The following is a 23825-nucleotide window of genomic DNA, read 5'->3' as shown; positions in this document are numbered from 1 at the left end:
GCTGCGTGTGACAGCGCTGCCGCCTTTATCGCCGCTCCCGTCATTCTCTCTCACACACCGCGATCCCCCATCCGCATTGTCTGCCTCGCTCCATCCCTCATTAATATGGACACGTTCTCGCTCCTCCGCCAGGGATCCCCGGGAACCCGCTCCCTCGGCCAGGGAACCCCCTTCCTCGGCCGGACGCCGGGATTTCCCTGGCCGGCCGGAGCCCCCGCCGGGCCCGCGGCGAAAGCGGCGGCCCCCCAGCCCCGCGCGGGGCGAAGCCGGCGGCGGCGGGGGCCGGGAGAGGCCGCTCGGAGCGGGACGCGCCAGGACCCGGCGGGACCGCGGCCCGGCGGATGGGGGGGGGGGGGGGGGGGGGTCGGGCCGGCCCCGCTGTCCCGGGGCCCCTCCCCTCGCCCCCGGGGGGCCCCTCCCCTCCGCCCCCCCTCACCGGTCGTTGAGCTGGTCCTCGGTGCCCGGCAGCGGGTGCACCACGAAGTGGATCGAGGTCATGTTCCGCGCCGGTGCCCCCCCCGGCGGCGGCGGGAGGCGGGCGGGCGGGGGCCGGGCACACAATGGGGGCGGCGGGGGAGGGGGCTCTCGGCCTCCGTCCCTCCCCCGGGGTGGTTCGGGGCCGCCCGGCGGAGTCTAGGGCTCTCGGCGGCCGCGGCGCTGCGGGCGCGGGGCGGGGCGGAACGGCCGCAACGGCGCCGCTCGGAGCTGGGCCCGCGCCGCGCTCACGCACGCGCCGCCATCTTGGCTTCCAGCGGGCCCTTCTCCCTCCCCCCTCCCCCGCCCTCCGTGCGCCGCGACGGGGAAGGGGCGGGGCTCGACCGGCGCGCGCGGCGGCGCGCGTGCAAGCCTCGTGCTGACTGGCGCGCGCGGCTCCCTCCCCTGCCACTAAGCGCGCCGCCGATTGGCCCGGTGCGTCGCCCTCGCGGCGGGCCGCGATGACGTCATTGCGCAAGAGGGACGTAAAGCACCACGTGCCTCACCCCCCCCCCCCCCACCCCCCCCGCTCTCTTCCCCCCCCCCCCCCCCCTCCCCGCCCAGAGCGGCTCCCCGGCGGGCGGCGCGCGCGGCTTCCCCTGAGGCGCGGGGCGGGAGCGGAGCCGGAGCCGCTTCCTCAGGGCCCGAGCGGCCCCGGGGAGGAAGCGCGGGCGAGGGCGTGTGGGGCCGCGCTGTGCCGGTCCCAGGGGTGCCCTGTGGGGGGCACAGGGATTTGCCCCGATGCCCGCAGGTGTTTCAAGCCCAGCGCCCGTCGGCACCCACTCTCCGCGGCCGCTGCTGGCTCTGTCCTTTCCAATTGCGTTTCTTGTTGCGTTTCTAGCCAGCCTTCCCTGCAGCAGCTGGAGTTTTTTACCGTTTTTCAGGGAGGTTCCCAGAATCATTAGGGTTGGAAGGGACCTCTGGAGATGATCCAGTCCAGCCCCTCTACCAAGGCAGGGTCATCTGGAGCAGGTGACACAGGAACGTGGCCAGGTGGGTTTGGAATGTCTCCACAGAGGGAGGGACATCCCTGGGCAGCCCGTTCCACTGCTCTGCCACTCTGCCTAAGGCAGCTCTACCTTACATTGAAGTGGGACTTGTTTCTCACTTGTGTTTCTGGCCTTTAGTCCTCGTCCTGTCGCTAGGCACCAGCAAAAGGAGTCTGGCACCATCCTCTTGACACATTCCTTTAAGATATTTATATATTTGATGCGATCCCTCTTCAGTCTTCTCTAGGCTAACCAGTGGGTTGGTGGTATATAAGAATAAAAAGAGCTACCACGCTGTGAAACTCCTGGTGCCTCTGGCCTTGCATGCCTTCCCTCTGGACAGGCTTCAGCTGTTCCACACCTTGCCAATGGAGCTGTTTTGAACAAATTAACATCTCAATGTACCGAAGGTTGAGTAGCAAAGTCAATAGAACAGCCATTTGTTTCTATAGAAACTAAACACCTTAGCAGGGATTGTACCAAGCATTGATTTTGGTGATTTTTTTTTTTAACTGGAATTTACTGCTTTTGCAGCCTGCTCTTTCTTGTTTTCAGGAAATCAGAAATTTGGAAAACTGACTTGGATTTTTTTAGCATGTGAGGAATTATGGTAATCACATGATAGCGGTAGCAAAAAACCTCTGGAACCTAGTTCAGTGAGTTAGAATTGATTTCTGTGTCTGTATAATCATGAACATTAAAAATCTCAGTTTGTTTCCCCACTTCCAGACCTTAAGAAACTTTGAAACTTCCCATCTTCCACTCCTCTTTCTTCCTAGGCTCTTTTTCCAGTTCAGCTGAAAGGAGCTAATCCAAGAATAGGCTGATGCAGCTGCTTGCTGCCCAGAGATTTGGGGAGTTTGTGAAGGTTTTTTTCCAAGCTATCATTAACATGAGGAAATGTCATAGAGAGAAGAAGTACTCAATTGATGCATTCCAGATTTCTTAGATGAAGTTTCCCCATATGTTCTGTTCTCAAGTGGCACTGATACTGAAATGCCTTCAAGAATACAAATAAGTAATTTAGCTTATCCTGGGAAGGAAATACTAACAGATTTCTGGAAGTCTACAAGGCATGGAATAGCACTCATTCTGTTTGGTAGTGAGACAGTGCAGTAGCTGTGCATTTACAAACTAGTAGGTCCATGTTTACCTTTTTACATTTTTTCCCTGTTAGGACAGAGCATAGAGTTTATTTATTATTTAGTTCTGTGTTTGACTGTACCTAAGTTTGTTCGGTTTTTTATTTTTTTCCCCCCAAAATCAGTATTTATGCTTTCCCTGAAAATATTTGTGGTGTTTATCACAGTGATTCCCATGAGCTATGTAGACTTGAGTTATTTTATCAGAATCACTTGCATGTTTTGATAAGCACCTGAAAAGCCTTGCTCCTCAATTTGATTTTTTTTCCCCAGACAAAAAAAAAAAAAAATAAATATTTCCCTTTGGCAGTCATTTCTTTTTTCCATTGAACAGTAGGAAGATGGGTCATATGATTTCCCGCAGAGCCCTTCTGAATGCTGTCAAGAATTTTTGGTAGGTTTTGGGAAGTTCCAGATAATTATGTTTGGTTTTCTGTTCAAGATGTAGCTCTCCAAAGTGTTTAAATTTCAAAATGCAATGACTTTTTCATTGGAATGCTTCAAGGGGATGTGTATAAGGAAGAGATTTCCATTGCTCTCTCCCTTCCACCATTAACACACAGCCTTTAAAAGTTAATGGGTTATGGAAACCTGCTAGATACAGGGAAGGAGTTGGGAAAGCCCTAAGGGTGCACATCTGTTAGGCCTCAGCATTCTGCTGCTGGCCATTTCCAAGCAATCTTTTTCTGTAGTTTTATTTACATTGTGTCTAAACCCCAGTTTTACCCATTGCTTGTGGCTTTGCCAATGCAAACACTCAGTGTGACCAAAATTGAAAAAAAAAATTAAAATGGATTCCACTGGAACTTGTATTCAGAGCCAGAATAAACTTGAGTAGTGCAAGTGTCAGCTCTTGTTCAGACGAAGAGTTTACACTGCTGTCTAAAATGGCAGCTAAGCACAGGTGAGAGGACACAGAGCCAAGTGCTCAGCTGATGATGTTATTCTGACAGGAGTTTGGAATATGGAGGAAGCTCCAGCTCAGGGATGTGAGGCTGCATCTTACTGGTTGACTTTTGCATTACCAGGAAGTGGCAAGCATTGAACTGCTTTGGCCACTTGTTTTTGGAAGATAATTACAGCTTCATGGCTCTTTGATTATCTGAATTTGACTTCAATAGAATTGCTTTCTGATTGCAGAACTACTCATTCTTACAACTTGTGTTTTTTAAGAACTTCAAAATAGAAGATTTGCCTGAAGTTCTCTCGATTGCCCCAGTCTTGGATGTGAGCATCCAATACTGAAATGATATTTTAAATTCATGTTTGCCAAGTCATGGACCAAACCAGATTTTTTTCTTTACAAAATATATCTTTGAGACAACACTGTATGTCTTGGCCTAAGAAATTTGGCTGCCTACGTTGCAGAGCTCCTCCACGTGTAGATAGTGCTATTTTCAGGTGTGCAGGTAAAGCAGCAGCTTCCTCATGAAGGTGCAGCTATAAATGCACCAACACCCAACCAGCAGAACAAGTTTCTTGCTGATAGATTTTCTGTGCAAGAGTTTTGTCAACTTGGAAATACCATACAAAATAACTCCTGTGGAATCACTGCTGTCATGTCTGAAATTCAGTTTTGATGAGATTCAGTGTTTCTTGAGGGTTTCAGACTGGTAGAAGCACACAGTTTGGCAAGGATCTCTGGAGGTCATGTTATCCAGCCTCCGGCTCCACAAATGTTCAGTTCCAGTGGATCAGGAACTTCTGAATAACATTCCCTGGGACAGATCTATTCCCAACTTCTTGCTAGGCAGCCGCAGCAGGCCTGGTGGCTTACACAGGAGTCTGTTCGTTCTGAGCGGAGGGGACCTGCTAAAGATGGGAGGGTTGGGGTAAGAGACTGCAACGGACTTTGCTCTGTAAACAGTGGGAGCAGATGCCAGCAGGTGTACCACAGGCTGATGGCTGTGGCTGATGGGACCTGCAGAAGTCAGGGAAGAGGCCCTGAGTTGAAATAAAGGCTTCAGGCAGTGAAGGAGAGCTCCAGAGTGCACTTTCCAGGCTGTTAACTCCACATGTCAACAAAGATGACATCAGGCAGGCACCGTAAGATAGTATGTTACTCTGGAAGAAATGAGGCCAACATTCCTAGAAATGTCAGGCAAGAATGCTGTGCAGAAAACTGCAGTTTCTAGATTGTTCCCAAGGCTGAAAAGAAGTTCCTATAATGAGGAGCAAAGTACATGGCAAGGTTTCCATCACCTTGTGTCACAGACTGAAGCAAGGTAGTTCTTTCATAGCAGAGCTGATGAAAACTCGCTTTCGATGGAACTTTTCTTGCACTGGGATTTTCAATGTCTAATAGTGCACACATCATTTCTCTGTCCTCAGATTCTTCAGAAACTAAAAAAAGCTGAGCTCTGCTTTGATCTTTATCTTTCCCCTAGCTGGAGGACTAGGTGGTTCTCCTGCTGCCTCTCCAATGCTTAGGTCAATTAAGCTAGCAGAGACCTCTGATACCAGAAATTTGTGTCAAAATTTGGCTGAGACTCAGATATTCAGAAGTGAAAATGGTGAGCTTTGACACACGGCCTGGACTGAAATACATTGTTTAAAATCAGACAGTTCTGGAGGTGCCTGATTTCCCTTCTCCTCCCTAGTCTGATCTACTCTGCATTTCCTCGCTTCAGCTCTGCAGTGAAGGACTCCAGGGACACAAATTAGGATTCTGCGAAATTTAGCCTCCAAGAAAGCTGGAGAGGGGCTTTCTACAAAGGCACATATAATGGCTTTACACTGGAAGAGAGCAGATCTAGGTGAAAGATAAGGTCGAAATTATTCAGTGTGAAGGTGGTGGTGCACTGGAGCAGGCTGCCTGGAGAAGCTGTGGATGTCTCATCCCTGGAAGTGTTCAAGGTTGGATGGGGATTTGAGAAACCTGGTCTAGTGGGAGGTATGTCTGCCCATGGCAGGGAGGTTGGAACTGGATATTCTTTAATGTCCCTTCCAACCCAAATAACTCAAGGAGCCCATGCTCTGTTTCTCCTTTCTTTACAGTATGGTTTGCTTTCTTTGTTTGGGGGTGTTGGCACAACATCTCTGGGAGCAAGTAAGGTCTCTGTCCGGTGTTCAGTGGAGTTTGTAGATCCACCAGAACCTGGTGGTCTGAGATTTGACACTCACTTGACATTGCTTCTCACCATGGCTGTAGCCCCTTACTTGCATCTTTCTCTTCCAGCTCCCACAGAGAGACCTCTGAACATCTGTTCCTTCTGACTGGGCATCCAGGACATCTCTTCTTGTCCAGGCCCCACCACAAAGTTTACATGATCACTTCCTTATGTGTAGACCAGACCTGGCCACTGACAAATGCAGCTGAGTGTGACAAGAGGAGCTCACCAGGCATCCTGGGCACCATGCAGGAGCTGAGGGAGGAGAGGCTGTGGGCAGCCCCTTGTGTGACTGTCCCATGGGCACAGCTGGCGTGCATAGTGTACATGGTGGCAGTACCTCTGACACTTTGTGTCACCTGCACAGGTGTTCCTGTGCAGGCAGCTGTAAAACAGAATTGTGTTCTTTTGTATCAGAGCAGCTTCCTTTAAGTTCCTGGTAAGGAAAGACAGAATTTGTTTGAACTTTGGCAACTTTAGGGTGGGTATATGTTCCTGGGGGTTTTCTGGGTTCCCTAGGGAATTGCCTTCTCCTTCTTATCTGTCTGCAGGCTGTCAAGGGAGTCCAGGTGATTAACTAGGACAAGAAAATGGGTTTTTTTATTTTCCTATTAGTTTCATTTGATTGGGTTAGCTACTCTTAGCTAACTGCCATCTCTGAAGGTAACCATATTTACCTTCAAAGATGGCAGTTTTGAAAAAAAAATCATCATTATAAAATGTGTGGATGAAATGCATTCACAGCAATAGTTCTGTGTGGCCTTGATTCAGGTACTGCCTTCTGAAATTATTGCAGAGTAAATTTGTTTCTGGCAGGGAAAGGAGTGGAGACCTTCCAGGTCAAAAGCAAGTGAATTATTCTATGGACTCTAGTGGGGCCAGGATTTACCTTTCAGCATATATTCTTTCAGCCATACATACTTTTTAGCTGCTGTTCCTCTGTCATTAAATAGCCATTTGTCATGGATGGCTATTTATAATACAGGAAGAAACAATAGATAGTTCTTGGATTTTAATTCCCCTTGAAAAAAATATTAAAAATTAAACATTTCCAGAGAAGTTCAGTGTAGCACAAAGCAGTGGGTGCCAAGTCCCCAGCCATCCCCCTTCTGAGGGTGGTTTTGTTGGTCAGCTCTAACTGTTCCTCATGGACTGAACATCCCCAGCTTTCCTAGAGATAACGAGGCACTTTGGGAGCAGAGTTTCCCATTTGGTTTTACCAAACCAAAGGAGGCCACATTGTGTGCTCTCAGGCTGCTCCACAACATCAAACAGAAGAGGGTGAGAGGAAGACGAGTTGTGAGCCCAAACTGCTGATTTGAACAATAGCACAGGCACACAGACAGAAAACCGATCTGCATGTGAAATAGCTCCAAAGCAGCCCCCGTTTACAGCTGGCACTTGAAGCAAACCAGAGGCTGTGTCATTTGAGAAGTGGCTTATAAACAGCGGCTGTTCAGGAGAAATTTGACCTGGCAAAATGAGTGTACACAGAGACTACAAATCCACCATCCCTTCTGAAATATCTCTGCCATATTTCAGCACTTGGAGGTTCCCATCAGGAGGTGCAGGCAAAGTGTCAAACAGAGCCCATTCCCTTTAAAGGATGAGTTTTGCTTCCAGGGATGATTGCACCTTCTGCTAAAAATCTTTTTTCTTCTTTGTTTTCCCCCTTTCAATCACTAAGGACATTCACATAGAACAGGATGGTTGTTTTTTGCTGTTCTTCCATGTCCATATAGCATCTTCCCTAGGTGAGAACACCGTTGCAGTGGGTCTTGCAACCAGTCACAGAAGTGATTAAATGTCAAAAAAAGTAGATATTAAATTCATGTGAAGAGAGGTAGCTCTAACATTTGGGAGTCCCACAAAACAGGATTTTTATGGTGATGGTGCTTCAGTACTGAAAGGCAGAAAAAAAATTGCAACAGAGACAGTGGTCAATAGGAAATGCAGCACACAAAGGCTGTGCTGGGAACTGCTTTGGCAGTTAACATTTAGCTTCACTAAAACCAATGGAGGAAAAAAATATTAATAAATAGTGTGAAAGGTTTTTCTTCCATTGCAGTTAAGAGGAAAGGGACACAGTTAACTGATGGCTGAGCATTTCATTGTGAATAACAGCAATTGCAACACTGTTGCGTATGCCTGTATATGTGCTGGTGAGCATATTTCTATAGACAGGTAGTTGACACGAAGCTGCAGGCAGATTTGCACATTCAGAATTACTTGCTACTAACTGAACATACAGGTAGTTTCACTTGCCTTTTGCTGTGAACTGAGACTTTAATTATTGGGGCTTAAATATTTAATACTGTATGTAGTCTATTTTTTAACAAACGTGTCAAGTAAAAGGTTTAGGTATTGCAAAATGGGAAAGGAGAAGAAATATGGCCCTAAGTCATCTTTGAAACATTTTCATGAAAACTGTAATGCCTCTAGAATCTGAAGGAGGGCAGTCAGTATATTATCACTTGCAGGAAACTTCAAAGTTTGAATTTGCCAGGTAAGCCAGGTATAAACTTGTTAGGATTTGGCAGATCTGTTCACTCATGATTACGTACTTACATTTGGCCTTTACCCCCGTACACTTTGTACAACCTACCTAGACCCAGCTAAATTTGTGTGAAATTTTCCCGGTCACCATGCCTTCCAGCTGGCAGGGGAACTCCTTGGCTGCTCCTCTGGGCAGAATGCCTGCTGGGCACACTGCTGATGTCCATTGGGAAATGTCTTCTTGTGTCACCTAGCTTTTGGGACTACTGAGGCAAGAGCACAAATACATTGGTTCGGGATGTCTCATTTAGAAATGCTGTTCAATTTTAATGCACAAGCTATAGGCTTTTGCCTGAGGAATGTACAGAAGTTTATAGCATGTAAGGCACTAGGGCAGGAGTTCAAACAGGTTTCAGTCATAATGACAGACAACTTATCCATTTGGCTTTCTATCTCCTAGGATTTATTCTGCTGTTCTGATAAGCTATGATTTAAAACACTGAAGTGCCAGTGCAGGCTAACAGCCCCTTTTCCTACACTGAAACACATCATGGAGAGTAAAGACACTGTGCTTTGTATCTCTCTCCCAGTATGAGATAAAAAATAACAGAGGTATGGGGCTCTGCCCACAAAGACCACCTCACAGGCTGTCAGGTGAATTTGGAGTGGGAATCAGATCCAGAAAACAGATACCTGAATTTAGGTGTCTAATCTCCCAGACTGGAGACTTAGTTATGGCAGTCTATGGAGCTGGGTGTGATTCATCTGAGGAAATGTAGGTATCCATCCTCTGTTAAGCTGAATCCCTCCGGCAGTGGGAGGTGGGACACGGAGCTCATCGTGTGTCAACATCTCTGAGTACACAGCCACAGCTTGGAAGCCCATTCCTGGTAAGGATGTGCTGATGACAGGCATTCAGTCTCCAGCTGCTGCGTTGTTTCTGCAGTTTAATGAGAGGGGTGGGCTGGGCCCCCCCTGGCAAAGGATGGAGCTGCAGAGCCCTCTGGAGAGCCAGAGTCTGAGCAAGCTTCATCCCCTCTGTGAGGGGTGGGTGAGCACATTAGACCTTATTTAGGAAGTCAAAATGGCACTCAAGGCTGTGCAATAAAGAAACAACATCTCTCTGTTAAAATTATTTTTACAACCTCTATTGTCGAGTTCAGACAAATAGACTTAACCAAGCCTTCTTAGCATATGAAACATTAGTATCTACCACTTATGTCTGAACCTATGTTTTAGATTTTATTTTCCAGACAAAAGAGTAATTTAAAATTATGCAAATGAGCTGCCAAAGCAAGGCATTATGCAGATTTGTGAGGCAGGCAGCAGAGTGTTAACCCTTGGTGCTGCAGCTTGCTGCAGAGGGAGTGCTGCTGCAGCAGCTCTGCGTGAATTCCTTCCAGCCCTTGTGCTCTTTAATTACAACACTCCTGTGGCAGGGCCTGAGGTGTGAGGCTCACCCCCTGTACACCCCCAGTGCCAAGTGAATTTAGGTGGATGGAAGAGCTGTGTTTGCTGCATTGTTCACCTCACAGTCCTGCCCAGCACAAGCTGTACACAAATCTGGTCTGGGCATCTCAGAAAAGACAAGTGTTGTAACTGTCATCCGTGGTTTCGTACGGGTTGTTTCCAGAATATTTGAAGTGACTGTCATGGGAGAAATATTAAATTGCTTTTCAAATGCCAGCACTGCAGTAACACTTTAAAAACAATTGACACTGTCAGCTCTAAGTCCTCTAGCTTGCTGGCCTGGCTTGTATACGCAAGATGCACTAGCAGCCTTGACTTTCTGTAGAGGAAAGCTATTAAAAGAACTCCATGTTGTGCTAATTTGTGGGTTCAATAGCTCATTATCCCACCCAGCTATAAAGGTGGTGGGAATAACTCTCAGTCAGGAACAGATGGGTTTTGATAGAAATCCAAGGTCTGATCTGCTCTGGAAGTTTGCCCTGGTCTCTGCAACTGATGCCAACAGCTGACATAGTCACGTTGGTGCAAGCACTAGTGCTGAGCAACAAATCCAGTATTTTATAGCAGTAAAGTTTGGCAAATGGCAAGAGCAGGCAAATCCCCAACATGCACAAGGATGTAAGTGCAGCTGATCACTAGTGGAGGTGCCTGATGATGGGTTAAAATAGTGGCAGCCAAGCCCAGGGAAAGAGGGAGAGAATTCACATTGAGCAGTTTTGGAAGGCCTGGGTTTGTGCTTCAGTCATGCTCATGTGGGATGCCACGCCCTGTGAATATTGGATTTGTTCAGCATCAGGCAGGGGTGGATCCTGGTGAGGGCAGGAAGGACTCTGGCTTCAGTATGGGAGGACTTGAATCCACATTTCCTCCTGCACTCCAGTTCATAGAATCATACAATAGAATCATACAGTGATAGTTATTCATGGCTCTCTGTGAGAGAGCTTACAGAGCAGTGCAGGTTTCAAGGAAAACACCAGAATATGTATTTCTGTAGTGAATTACTTCAGGAGCCAACGTCTTGGGGCTGCTCCAGGACACAGAAGTAATCTGGGTTTCTCTCTTGCACCCTCTTACACCCAAACCCTTTAAAATTTTCTCCACTCACCAAATTGCTCCCTCACACTTTCTTTTTAGTTAAAGATGTAATTTCAAGCTGCCTGTCAGAAGCTGCCTGTCTCAACCAGCAATACTGAATAAACACTTCAATATGTTCAAACCTGGATGCTATTGGTGAGTTTACAGGCTTAAAACCTATGACCATTTTCAAACTGGATACACATGTGTGCACACAAAGGTTATCTCAGTTTAGCTACTTTGGTTTTGCTTGTCCTTAAGAGCATTTTTGGCTCAAAAATGTGATGTGTCTCACGTATTTGGAAAGAGTTGTCCAAAGCACATGATCAACATCTGTTGGTTTTGATATGCCAGAGGAGCTATGTAAGAGATGGAGAGATCAGAGAATACATTGCTGCTGTGTGTATTTGTTTTTAAATTTGGATTTTCTGTTTTGAATTTGGAGTTTATCTATTGCTCAGTTTTTCTATTTAAGCAATGGGCTGAAGGTCTGGTTAGTAAAAAAAAAAAAAGCTTGAAACTCACATTGGTTCAGGTTTTGTTAGTTTTGGAGGAAAAGAATATAAGGATAGAAAGCTCAAAATGGTATAAATCAGACACTGCTGCTGTACTGCCAATGCCTGGCCAGCTTAAAAGAACTCAACTACTTTAAATAGGCAGAAGCACTGCTTTATGATGGCAAACAACATAGCTGAGCACCAAGACCATGGAAGGAAGTTGCTACGAAACCTCTATGGTGCTCTGGAAAAGTTTTGCAGCACAGGCACCTATAAGAGAGTTGTCACCACCTGCCAGCCTGGCATTTCCTAAAAACAGGGGTGTAAAATTGTAGTACACCTTGTTTTCTATAAATGCAGCACCTGGAAATGCCTTACAGCTCATTTTAAGTCACTGCAGCTTCAGGGGGGACTGTAAGCTCTTCCCAGAACCATCTCTGAAGACTCAACACTAAGGTCTTGTCCACAGTAACACTGAAGCCCTGACTTCTGTGTCCAGACAAGGTCTGCCCCGACTGCACTCATCTTAATTAGGTTCTTAGCAAAGATCTTTGCTTCTGTGAGCTCTAACCTTGCCCATGCTGAGATGGGCAAACTGGAAGGTAAACTGGAAGCTAGACTAGCCCTCTGCAGGCACAGCCATGGAGTCACTTTGCTTTTGCACTGACCTGCATGGTGGCTTTGCCAGCAGAGATTTCCTGCAGGCATGCTGCCAGCTCAGGTGGGTTCTCTGCATGGGGATGCTTCAGAAAGCTGAGGTGCATCAATCAAAAATGTTACAATTGCAGGTCCACAGTGTCAGCCTGCACACGCTAAAACCCTAATTTCATACCAAGTAGTTGTAACTGTGATGAAATCTTAAGGATGGTATCTTAATCCTTTTAACACTTGATTTCTTTTGTATGGCTACTTCATAGTTTAACCATTTAAGACCATTTTTATGAGGAAACTGGAAGGTAAAAGACTGGGGAATCAACAGGGACCAGGTTTTTCTTTCATCATGAAGTCATCTGTCAGTGCAGCTCATGACTGGAATTAAGACAGGCAATGTCTATCAGGGGTTGCTAAGGATTGCTTGTCTACACACTTCCCTGGTAGCGTTTTGCAAAAATGGGTGATGTGAGGTACAGTGATGGAGGAATGGCTGCTGTGAGCACAATGACCAGAGCTGTGAAATTTCTAGGCTGTGAAATTCCCTTTGTGTGGGAACCCCCTGAAGGTGTGTCACCAGCAAACTCCTGTCCTTCATTCTGCACTCCTCCCTGCCCACCTGGTGAAACACCCATCTTCCTACAAGCCATTAGTACTCAAAAGGTGGACAAGGGGATTTCCTGCTCCTTCAAAGATAAGCAATAAATTAGGAGAAATAAGAAATGCATGTTAAACCTGAGGGCACTCCTTCAAAGAAAGATTCCTTTTATAACAACAGGGTTCATTCCACAACAAAGAAGGCACTCCAGAGAAGATGTGATGCGGATATGAAATACTGATACATGAAGTATGGCTCTTACAGGATTTTCCATTCTGGTCTATCTAGTTTGTTGACACATAAAAAAGATCCAGATCTTCAGTTTAACTTAAAAAAACAAACCTCTTAGGAAATGCTTTTTTATACAGCATATAATTAATGTATGGAATCAGCACAGTATGTTCCTGACAGGTATAGACTAGCTCTGCACTTGATGGTCTATCAGCCTTTTGAGCTGTGTCCCTGTGAGATGCTGTGGGAGGGAGGGCTCAAAACAGTGTGTAAGGCCAGGAACTCAGCTGTTAATTTAAAGAAAAGCCTTTAGTTTCTGGAGCAAGAAAACGATAAGAGCTATAGTAACATCTGGAGCTTTCTTGGTTCAAAGAAGGTTTTTCTGCATTTCAGAAAGGAGTATGTGCATGCACAGAAAGCAGTTCCAGTGGTGTTACTGGAGCAAGGTCTCATTCAAAGACTCTCAGATTCCACACTTGGTGACTCAGAAAGTAGCACCCACATCACATGCTTTTACAGCAGTGACATTCACACCTGAGGGAGTTCCCTGCACTTTCCTTATGGCAGGTAAGGAAAACGAGAACCCAACGGACTCAGCTGGATAGCTGCTGATGGGAATAGCCATGTCCTAGCAGCACCCCTCTCCTTTGTCAGCTGCAGAGAAAATTTAGAGGGAAGTGGATGTGTTTGCTAGAGGTTTGAAGAGGGTGAAGCCCATCAAGGTGCCTGCTGACTGCAGCTGGGGAGCCTTCTGCTTTCCCTGCTCTGAAGGCAGAGCCACCCCAGATGGGGTGCTGGGAGATGCAGGTTCCCCTTGGTGCTGGGTGGCTGAAGCAGGCATCCCTTGCAGCTGTGCTGTCCATCCTGCCCCTCTGGTAGGCACAGCTGCCCCAAAGCAAGGATGTGCTCCTCCCGTGAATCATCTCCTCAGCCACACAAGTTAATGTGTCACTACATCTCTGGGTCTCTGTGCTCACCACAGCCATGGGCCTAAGACTGGTGCAGAGCAGGCAGGACCCGGGCAGGTCTTGCTCAGATGCAGGACAGCTGAGTAGTGAGGAGAAACAGGAAAGGCAAGTCCAAAGGCTGGTGTGACACAAAGGGAAAAGGTGATGTAGTAACACCAAGTGAGCAGGCACAGCCCCGTGCAGCCTACTGGTGTGCACTGGAGCCCTCCCATCAGGATATGCTATGGCAGCACTGTGTCTCCAGCTGGAAATGAGAAGGGGTCTTCCCCAAAGTAACCAGCACAGGCAGGACTGTTAGAGGCAGGATTCTGGAGCAAACCTGAGCCTTGCTCATCACCACAACATCCTTGTGCACAGGTAATTGCCTCTTCCAAAGCAGCAGCCCTCACAGACCTGAGCCTAGGAGGTGCAAAGCATCTGGGCCATCTCAGAGATCAGTGCTTCTGAAATAGGGTGTGATTGTTACGGTTCATCAAAGCACAGGCTTAACTTTAAACTCCTCAGTCATACAAGTAGTTACTGTCTGACCCTGTCTCACACCCTAACAGTGTTGCCAAAGGAGGAGGGAAAGAATTGAAATTTTACACCGTGGCATATGGAGTGATTCAGAATTCTTCTAAAATGGAGATGGTGAGAATGTTTTTGTCAGGTCTTTGATCCCTTTCAAAAATAGAACCCCCTGGATGTGATTAGAGAGAGCTCATGCTGTGAGCTGGAGTTTTTGTAATCACTGCTGACTGGAAGTGCCTGTCAGTCTGATTTGTGCATTTTTCCAGTCTGTTTTATAATACAATCAAATTGCTGTTCCCACATTGTAAGACACACTTCACAAGTTTCTTGGGAGAGGACACCAAGCTCCAAGGCTAATTCATTTTTCCTCTCAAAAAAGAATTTTTCCATTTTTTCTTCTTAAACTATTTAATTTTATGATTACTCACAGAGGCTGAAAAATGATTCAACAAGCCTTGGGTAATCTCCAGGTGTTCTCCAGATTGGAAACCAGCAATTGAAAAGGGAAAAAATATAGAAGAAAAGACAAATTTGTTTCAAAATTGAGGAACTTTTTATTTCACGGTACTTAAGTGGTTAAACAACTCTTGTAGAGTGGCACATCAGGATGTATTTCCAGGTAGATGTTCACATCCCTGTAAGGGGCCCTAAACCACTGCAGAAACAAGATAACAGAAGCCCTTGGATTTTAGCCACCAGCTTATTTACCTCTGCTCTAAGGATATTGTAGATAAAACCTCTGAGACCCTAGGATAGATTTACAGAAGAAAGTAAGGCTGGCACCTCCTGTTTCACCATGCTTAGTGCCATGAGGTAGGACCTGTAAGCTCACAGCTCATTCTTCTGGGCCACTGCTGTTGCTGCACCTTGCCAAGGAGATCCTCACTGCAAAAAAGAACTGCTCGTCCCCCTTTAAACAGGGAAGAATGAAAAAAAAGGCAAAATAAGATTGGGGTTTTCTTGTCATCACAAGAGTCTTGTTCCATCTGTGTGGAGAAAAGCTGTCACAGAAATGATGGGAGGCTGGTGGTGGTAGCTGGCTGCCAAAGGAAGACACTGCCTGGAATGTACAGCTGATGTTAATGAGTGGCATAAATTTAATTGGTAATTAATTTTTTATTCAAGCTGACTTTTTTTTTTCTTCCTAGCAGAACAGACAAGAGTGGAAATGTTTCACATAATCACTGATTTCACTGAAGCTTTGACACCATTATCAAGTGCTTTTAATACTTTTTGATTTTATATGAATCCCATAAAAAATCCAAACACCAGGATGTAAACAAAAGACTTCAAGAAGCTTAGTTTTGATATTTCTATTACATTCCAAATTTGGAATGAAAGGAGGTATGAAATAATCACCTCTCCCAGGAAAATGTGACATCTCACACAGCTCTGACCATTCTTGCATAAGTCTCAAGGATCTCTGCGGATGGACAAGTCTCCCCTTGCACTCAGTGATGCTGCAAAACGTCCAGCACACCTGCCACAAAGGGAATTCTCACTCACATCCTACTGGATGCTCAGGGTCACCTTCCAGGGCAGCAGCATCAATTGCCAATACCATCTTTTGGGGGAGTACCTTCTGAAGCATGCTGATGGAAAGGTAGAGGTCTTCTGATACTGCTCAAATGACGGGGACACATCTCTGACAAGTGGATAGGCCTTACCTTCATCTTTTAGAAGAGAAAACAAAAGGCACCTGCAAACTGTCTTCTTTTGAAGAGAACATGGATGTTGAAGAAATGAGAGAGTTCTTGTTAAAAGAGAGCTCTCTCATATTGCACTAGTGCCTTAGGCTGCAATGCAAGATGTAACTGAAAGTATGTATTCTATTACCATCTGTTAAAGCCAGGTAGGGCAGTGCTCTTTGTCTTCCCCACTATCCTCCCTCCAGGGGGATATCTTCTGTTAATGGGCCATTGAGTGTCACTGCATGACTGATAAAATCACTGTAATCTCACATTGTGAGATGCTCTGCCCAGGGGAAGGAGCCAAGCATTCCTACCTGGATATAACCTGAGATTTAGAACACCACCTTCAGCCTTTTCCACTGGATTCCCAGAGGAAGACTGGACTGTCTGCACCACCACTGGACCTTCAGAGGAGAACTGAACCCTGATTCTGCAGGATCCCTTCTTCAATAGAACTGCATTTGTCACTCCAGGAGGACTGCAGCCACCATTTAATCAGACTGCTACCAACACCCTGACCAACAGGCTGTCAGGTTATATTCTGACCCTGTCAGTAGGTTTTGGTTGGTTGGTTGGTTGGTTGGTTGGTTTTTTTGTACTACTGCATTTTTATTTTAATTTTCCTAGTACAGGACTGTTATTCTCACATCTTTGCCTGAGACCACCTTAATTTCAAAATTATAATAATTTGGAGGGAGGGGGTTTACATTTTTCATTTCAAGGGAGATTCCTGTCTTCCTTAGCAGACGCTTGTCTTTTCAAACTGAGACAACTAGCACATTGATTTCTACTCCTGCAGCAAAACTGTTTCATTTGTAGAGGACTCTCCTGAACAGAAGCAGATGTCAGACTATTGACTAACAACATAGAATGCAGATTTTGTAGCAAATAACTTTTTGTTTGCACTTAGGTGGACAAGATACCTTCAATGGAAGAACAAGAACCAGTAGATACATTACACACTGAACTCCACAGGCACCAGTGGCTCTTGGCACTTGCTCACAGATGGGGGTTTGTACCCAGGGTGTTGCACATGGCTGGCTAATACCACTTACCTTGTTCATACCTCTGAGGACTGGAAAGCACAAATAATGACCATGTTCAGCTACTCCACAATTTACATCTCTTCTGGGTGCTCAGTTAGCTGAGCTATTTGTACTAAATGGGAACAGTAGGAATACAGTAATGTTGGCTGAAAACAAAAGCTGAAGCAAGGGGATTTTCAGAGCAGCTTTAGGGCCTGAAAACTGCTGCAGTCTTCCTCGTTTTGTTACAGAAAGGTGGTAAGGAGTCCTAGAAATTACTCTGGTGGTGACAGAGAGAAAAAAATTTCAATTTTTCAGCAGGCTGCTCCCTTTAAGCCTTGCAGCAGCTTTCAGATACTACCTTTGGGAAGAGGGACTGGCTTGATGGAGGGAGTGAGAAGCTCTCCCACAGCATCACTCCTTGTGCAGGATGGCAAGCAGCTGCTGCAAGCCCAGGCAGTCTGCACTGCCCCACCAGTGCAGGAGCAATGGCAGGGCTGGCAAGGCCAGGCCCTCATGTGAATTAGCACCACTGACATTCCACTGATGGGCTTCTGCTCTCCATGGCATGGTGCTGCAGGATGTTTTAGTCAAGATCCCGTGTGCACATGGGACAAAGCATCTTTAGCAATGATGCTGGGTAGTGTGATGCCCTGAAGTATGCTGGGGAAAGACCTGTCACTGCTTTAATTACATTCAAACATGCACAGCTAGAGTGAATAATAGCATGAGCAGGTCAGGAATTGATTAACCAGTTTGCTGCTAAAGGGAAGGGTACCCTCTTCCTTTTCTTCCATCTGGCCTGTTTAGAGCAGACCTTGTTTGGAAGAAGGACATTTATTCACTTGGGTGTAACAAAATATGGTCTTGCCTCTCAGATCCCCACCACTGTGGGAGAGCAGGAGTGGGAGAGAGCCCAGGATAATGCAGAAACATTATTTAGTAGGAAGACATGTTAGGACAGCACTAGGAAAACAAGGAAAAGACAACTCTTAAAAAAAGTTGACTAAGCATCAGTGTGTCTGAGCAGTAGCTTGAGGAGTTAGTGCAAAATATTTGATGAATCATTTAAATTTGAATTGAAGGAATTCAACTGCTCCATTATGAGTTTCAAGTGGATAAAGAATTCCTTGAGGAAAGATATAAAAAGCAGTTATTGATATAGCATGAGCATTTTTTCCTATGAAGGTTAAAGAGTGTTAAATATGTTGGAAAAACCAAGAGAATATCAAAGGATGTCTCATGTACATAAACAGTGTGTTGGCAATCCAGAAATACCATCCCAGGAGTTAATTCCACTGGTTCATACTGGAAGTCACTCCAAGGAGCAGGAGGCTGAGCTGGAGCCTGACACCTGGGTCTGTTCCAAGCCTTTCAGCAATACTTGACTGGACTTAGGGGCACAGTTACATGGCTAATTACTTCTGTTCCATATGGAAATGAGAAGAGGAGGAAATGATCATTATTATCCATTTGAGCACATGCTTACCTGAGTGCAGTGTGTGGCTACAGTGCTCTGTATGCAATTGCACTTTCAGTTAAACAACACCTGGATTTCTTCTGAGGGTTGGTACAGACTCAGCTTCAAGTGATATCCTTATACCCCACTCAAGAAGGTGATTGGGGTGTTGATAGATTCTGCCTGATACCTGTAAATCAGTGCTTCAGACACTGTCAAAACCTGGTATTGAAAATATGTTGACCACACTCTGAATTGATCTGTACTTGCTGAACTTGATGTGCTCTTGCTCAAAAGAGACCAAGAGAAACCTTGAAGGAATGGTTAATTCAGGAATTGTGTTTGAAAGGGCAAAGAAGATAGCAGTGCTTCCAGCCCTGGGAGTAAGATTTTGGGGTTTTGGAGGTTTAGGATTGGGTTATTTGTTTGGTCAGTTGTGCGGGGTGTTTTTTGAGGACTTTTTTTAGGAACTTTTTTTTGAGTTTCAGGTAATATGGAGTATCTTCAAATCCATCTCTGTGGACTCCCCAGGAAATTCACTGGACTCTGTGAACTCAGTGGACTCAGAGTGGAGAGGTCCCTGGCTCTGTGCTATGAACAAGGGGAGAGAGTTACACCTGACAGTAAGCAATGAAGGACATCTGCCAGATTCCATTGCTCCATTGTGCTTTTATATTTGAGGAGTTTCTCAGCATCATGGGTATCAGAAAGACCTTGACAGCCAGGGATGCTTAAGGAGCCAAAGAATCTATTCTGTGTTTGACTTGTCTGTGTTGAGATGTTGTCTTTGAGGTCACTGTGGGAGTGGGTTCAAGGCAACCTGTGAGACTGACAAGGGCTGGATCAGACATGGATGCTGTAGCACATGTACTCCTTCATTCTCCTCCTCATGCCAGATCAGAGCTGACTGTGCAGACTCCCTAGGACTGCAGCAGATACAAAACAGGAGGATTTCCTATTCCATTGATTAGTAAAGACAATTTCAAAGCAGCACTTGCAAGTTAGGCTCATTAGTGGACTCGCTTCCTTAACATCCCCAAACATGGGGCTTGGTCTTCATAAAAGTCAAAATTCACCTTGGCTTCAGTGGGCAGGGACTTGCTAAAGCTGAAACCACAGTGCTATTACCCTGCTGATTGTCCATGTCCCAGTAACATGCAGCACCCACGTACCAGCATGCCACCAGCAACTCCACATTGCATTTGCAGCACCAGCTGACTTGCAGTGAAAGAGAAACACCAAGAAATCCTCTCTACCAGAAGAAGTACTGGAACTACCCCACCAGCAGGTGCAGTAACACACTGTGTGCCAGAGGTCCCTCCTTCTCCTAGGGAAATGGAGCTGAGTTGGTTCTTGAAATGACAGACAGCACACCCTCAAGGTGGAGTTGATCTGTACTCAAAACAATTCTTGTTTGTCCATCTACCTTCCAGGAAGTGTTTGGTGCTCCTTTCAAGTGAGGCCAGCTAGGCAGACCCACAGAAATGTGAGTGCCACTTCCTTGTGCCTGAGAATCACCAGCTCCACAGTAGTGACATTGTCCAAGTCACATGCACGAGGTTGCTTATTCCTCTAGTGTGGGCCCATAATTACCCATCCGTGCCCAGAAGGGCAGGCAAGCTGTCCCACAGCTCACAGGAAATAATTACAGAGCAGCTCACCTTCCTGCAGTACAACACTCTTCCTGATACATCCCAGAGGCAGCAGCAGCAGCATTACTCACAGTGGGTGATGTTTTCCAGCCTGATCCTCATGGCCTGGCTCAGCCATCCATCCCACCCCATGTGAGGCTGCTCCAGCCCAGCACAGCACGTTGATGCAGGGAAGCTGGGGAGGAAGTGGAGGACACGGCTGTGGCTGTGGGAAGCAGCCTATCAAGAAATGCTTGTTTAACACATGGCAGATCAGCCTGCCTCAGGAGTGAGCTGTTTCTGTAAATCAAATAACTTCTCATGAGTCAGGAGCCCAACCCTTATTACAGAGTCACATCTTTTCAGAAATCGCTGTAATTCAGGGATTTTTATTGTTAATAGTTTTTGGCTTTCATGTACCAGCCTGAGGTGGGATCTGACTCCTTAGAGCTGTTAAGAGCACGGGTTTCTGTGTGCTGCCAGCACCCAAAGGGAGTGAAAGCCTGTAAAGGGATTCCAGGCAGCCCATCCTCATTTGCCAAGAGAGACAGATCAGTCCTTCTTCTCTGAATGCTTTTGAGGGCCCCTTTCCTAAAAATGACACCCACAGACTGTAAGCTCTCTGGAGGCATTACTGGAAATGACCACATATATCTGAGAACACTGAAATTAAATTTCTAATACTCAGCTGCTGTAATCTGCAAACAGTGCTTAGTGGTAGAAAGAGGCAGGAACCACTTTCCAAAGCTCTCTCCAAGTACATATTACCAAGAGAGTCGTTTGTCAGCCACAGCAGGTTCCCACTTCTGCTCAGCCTCCAGGAAGTCACACTGAGGATGATTGCCATGCAGATCTTCATAGAAATTTCATAAAATATAAGATGAAACATAATTATTGAGTTGTCTAGTCTAGCCACCCATCCATCTCTTATATGTGCAAAGTGAACAATTTGCAGCAGAAGACCAAAAGTTTGAAGTGTGTGGGAGTAACAAAAAACAGCAATAGAAGCATGAAGAAAATCTTTACCAACATTGCTTAGCTGCTGCAGTAATGGAAAACAAGGCTACAAATTACTTTCAGAGCTCTATGTTTCCATTGTTTTAAAAGCTACAGCCCTTTTTTTCAGAGCATTACAAAAACATCCTGCCTGCAGATAGGCTTTTATGTTTTTTAAACACTGCTTGCAAACATAAGTGCAGGTATGTGGCTGGTGTGAGAGAGCCCTTGGGGATGAGGAGCTCCACACAGGGGTGTTTTGGGAAGTCTCTATAAACCAGTGTTGTCATCCCTGGATTAATTAATTCCACAGTGGGCACAGTGTTTCATCCAACTGCAGGATTTCCTGGGAGGTTTTGGGACAGGACAGTGAGACAAGGCAAAGCACACACTGCTCCCAAGGCAATGCAAGCCAACAGCACTGCTGGGTACTGCCCTTCTGCCTGTGATGATGGTGGGAAAGGGGGCAGTGGAGGAGAGCAGAGCTTGGCCAGCACCTGCTTGGTTGATTTGTGTCCACACACACCTGCTTATCCTGTGTATGGTATGTGGTGATGCCCCCCCAAGGTTATTTTGCCTGCAGGCCCCTCTGCTCAGTGTTCTGCTTGCAGACCATGCTGATGCTCTCCTGCTCTGGGGACAGCCTCCCTGGATGAGCATGCCTGTGGGGAAAAGCTCACATCCCTTGGCAGAAAGATGCATCCCAAAGGAGTCAGCAACCCACTGCCTGCAGACCCTCCTCAATCTCCTGTGGGGCACATGGCAAATCCTCAACCCCCCAGTTTCATGTACCAGCAAGGTTTAGCTTCAAATTGTTTTTTGAGCTGTTGCTTTCCCTGCAGAAGTTTTGATACACACCCTTGTGTTCAGCATCTTTGCTCTGCAGGGGCATTTGTGGTCCCTACTCGTGTATCAGAAGGGAGACTGAGCTTGATTAGAGTGATCAGCTCAGTTCAAGTGATTGGCTCCAGACCTCATCTCTTCAGACTGGGCTTGGCAAACAAAACCCCCTCTGGGAAATAAAGGGTTCAGGCTCAGCAGGCAAGAGAGACCTCCTGAAGGACTCTTTCATGTAGACCTGAAGAGAATAGTGTCAGAGTTTTAAAGACAAAGTAGTGCCATCAGAGGGGTGTGCAGGCTCCACACAAGAGGGGCACTTCACGTGTTGTCAGCCTTTGAATTCAGCTTTTAAATAAAAGATTGGTCTTCAGACCAAAAAAGTGATGCCTTTTATGAGTAATAAAGCACAAAGCAATTTATTTCTTTTTATGGATGAGGCTACCATTCAATATAAAATAATATAAAATATAAAAATATAAAATAATATGGCTATTTTGATTTTTTGATAAGCCAAATTCATATTTCACCTTGGGAAAATAACACATCATCTGGCTTGCCACTGGGCAGATGCCTGAGACACATGGGTGTTGGTGCTGCTGAGGCTGGGATTAGCTTTTGTGTCACAGGCCAGTCCCAGGGAATATGTTTCATGTCTTGGGCTCCAGACCTTGTCAGAGGTGACAGGATGGAAGCTGATGGTCAGTGTCATTGTTGGGAATTTTGGGGAGCCACGCTGAAGCAACATTGTGTACGAAACCGCATGCAAGTCGTGCTCCCCAAGGCCCGTGGGGGCTCTGCAGCCCAGCCACTGCACACATGTCCTGCTGCCGTGTCCAGCCCCGGCCTGTCCCTGCCGTGTCCATCTCTGGCCTGTCCCTGCCGTGTCCATCTCTAGCCTGTCCCTGCTGGGTCCATCCCCGGCCTGTCCCTGCCGGGTCCATCCCCAGCCTGTCCCTGCCATGTCCATCCCCGGCCGGGCCGGGCGCTGCAGGCCCTGGGCTGAGCGCGGGCCCGGCCGTTGTTGCCATGGTGACGGCGGAACGGTGGCGGCCGGGCCGTGAGGCAGCGCCGGGAGGCTGCGGGAACAACGGCAGCCCTGCCCCAGGCTCAGCAGCAGATGAAGCTCTCAGGGCGCTCCAGAACGCTCTTGCCCTGACACACTTACAGCCTGACAATGTCGCACTGTTACTTCCAGGAGGACAGCATGCAGAACCTGCGGCACATCAACAGGCAGATGAGGCTGCTGGACCTGCGGCTGCAGCTGCTCCGGGAGAGGCTGTGCTCGGCCCGCCTGAACCGCTGCGTCCTCTCCTGCTGCTGCCTGCCCCAGCCCTGCTTCCGGAGAAGGTGCATCGCTGCGAGAAACGAGAGGTAAGAGAGAGCTGCCTGCTTCCTACGGCCATTGGCAACCTTTAGGGTAGGATAAAGGGAGGTTTGACATTGCTATCGGGAGCAAAGGTTGATACAGGTAAGTAGGGTGGGAGCAAAATAGCCATTTTGGAGAAATAAATTGCAAGGGATACAGGAAAGTAAAGACTGGTCTCTCGTTTTAATTCCAGAACGAAAAGACTTGGCATGATGTTGAACTCGTGCAGCGGTCAGAATTTGGCTTTGATCGATGTGAAGGGTTTTGACCCCAGAGACATCACGGTGACGGTGAAGGACGGGAAGGTGACGGTGTCAGCGGAGCGCAAGGTGGAGTGCAACACCGGCCTGTCAAAGACCAGTAACTACAAAAAGTTCGTGAAGGAATTCTGCCTGCCGCCAGGGGTGTGTGACAAGGAGGTGACATACTCCGTGGAATCCAAGTGCCTCCCGCCACCCAAGTGCTGCCCTTATCTCTGCCCTTACTGAGCGGCAGCAGGAAGCCAAACCAGCCAGGCCATTCCTCTGCCTCAAGCCTTCTCCTTGTCACATTTAGATCTGTGTCAGAGCTTCTCTTACCTCTTCCATTAAAGAAAACAGCATTCTGA

General features: G+C 46.8%; 2 protein-coding genes across 3 annotated transcripts in view; one reads left to right on the top strand and one right to left on the bottom strand.

Moving 5' to 3' along the window:
* UBR5 (ubiquitin protein ligase E3 component n-recognin 5) overlaps window positions 1-804 on the bottom strand; it is an 85074-nt gene extending 84270 nt beyond the window's left edge. The window contains exon 1 of the mRNA XM_054648191.2: window positions 437-804. Coding sequence (XP_054504166.1) covers window positions 437-498 — 62 coding nt within the window. The 5' untranslated portion in view covers window positions 499-804. The remainder of the gene's footprint in view (window positions 1-436) is intronic.
* A 581-nt stretch (window positions 805-1385) lies between these two features.
* On the top strand, window positions 1386-23825 carry ODF1 (outer dense fiber of sperm tails 1). Of its 2 annotated transcripts, none has more exons than XM_054646714.2 (4): window positions 1386-1467; window positions 18917-19008; window positions 23048-23223; window positions 23412-23825. In XM_054646714.2, exons 1-4 carry the CDS (start codon window positions 1401-1403, stop codon window positions 23704-23706), a joined length of 630 nt encoding a protein of 209 aa, XP_054502689.2. In that variant the 5' UTR covers window positions 1386-1400; the 3' UTR covers window positions 23707-23825. The 2 variants fall into 2 exon arrangements, with proteins under 2 accessions (XP_054502689.2, XP_077043483.1); XM_077187368.1 differs by lacking the exon at window positions 1386-1467 and adding an exon at window positions 16892-16912 and having other exon boundaries at window positions 18874-19008.

This window comes from Agelaius phoeniceus, chromosome 1 (assembly GCF_051311805.1).
Source record: "Agelaius phoeniceus isolate bAgePho1 chromosome 1, bAgePho1.hap1, whole genome shotgun sequence".
NCBI classification, from domain to species: Eukaryota; Metazoa; Chordata; class Aves; order Passeriformes; family Icteridae; genus Agelaius; species Agelaius phoeniceus.
This window is presented reverse-complemented; position numbering and strand designations above follow the sequence as displayed.

Bases quoted from the DNA above. Each gene is read 5' to 3' on its own strand.
- ODF1 (XM_054646714.2), top strand. From the start codon at position 1,401: ATGATCCAGTCCAGCCCCTCTACCAAGGCAGGGTCATCTGGAGCAGGT. The intron at 19,009-23,047 runs GTAAGCAATGAA...TGTTACTTCCAG, and splicing joins GGAGAGAGTTACACCTGACA to GAGGACAGCATGCAGAACCT. The intron at 23,224-23,411 runs GTAAGAGAGAGC...TTTTAATTCCAG, and splicing joins ATCGCTGCGAGAAACGAGAG to AACGAAAAGACTTGGCATGA.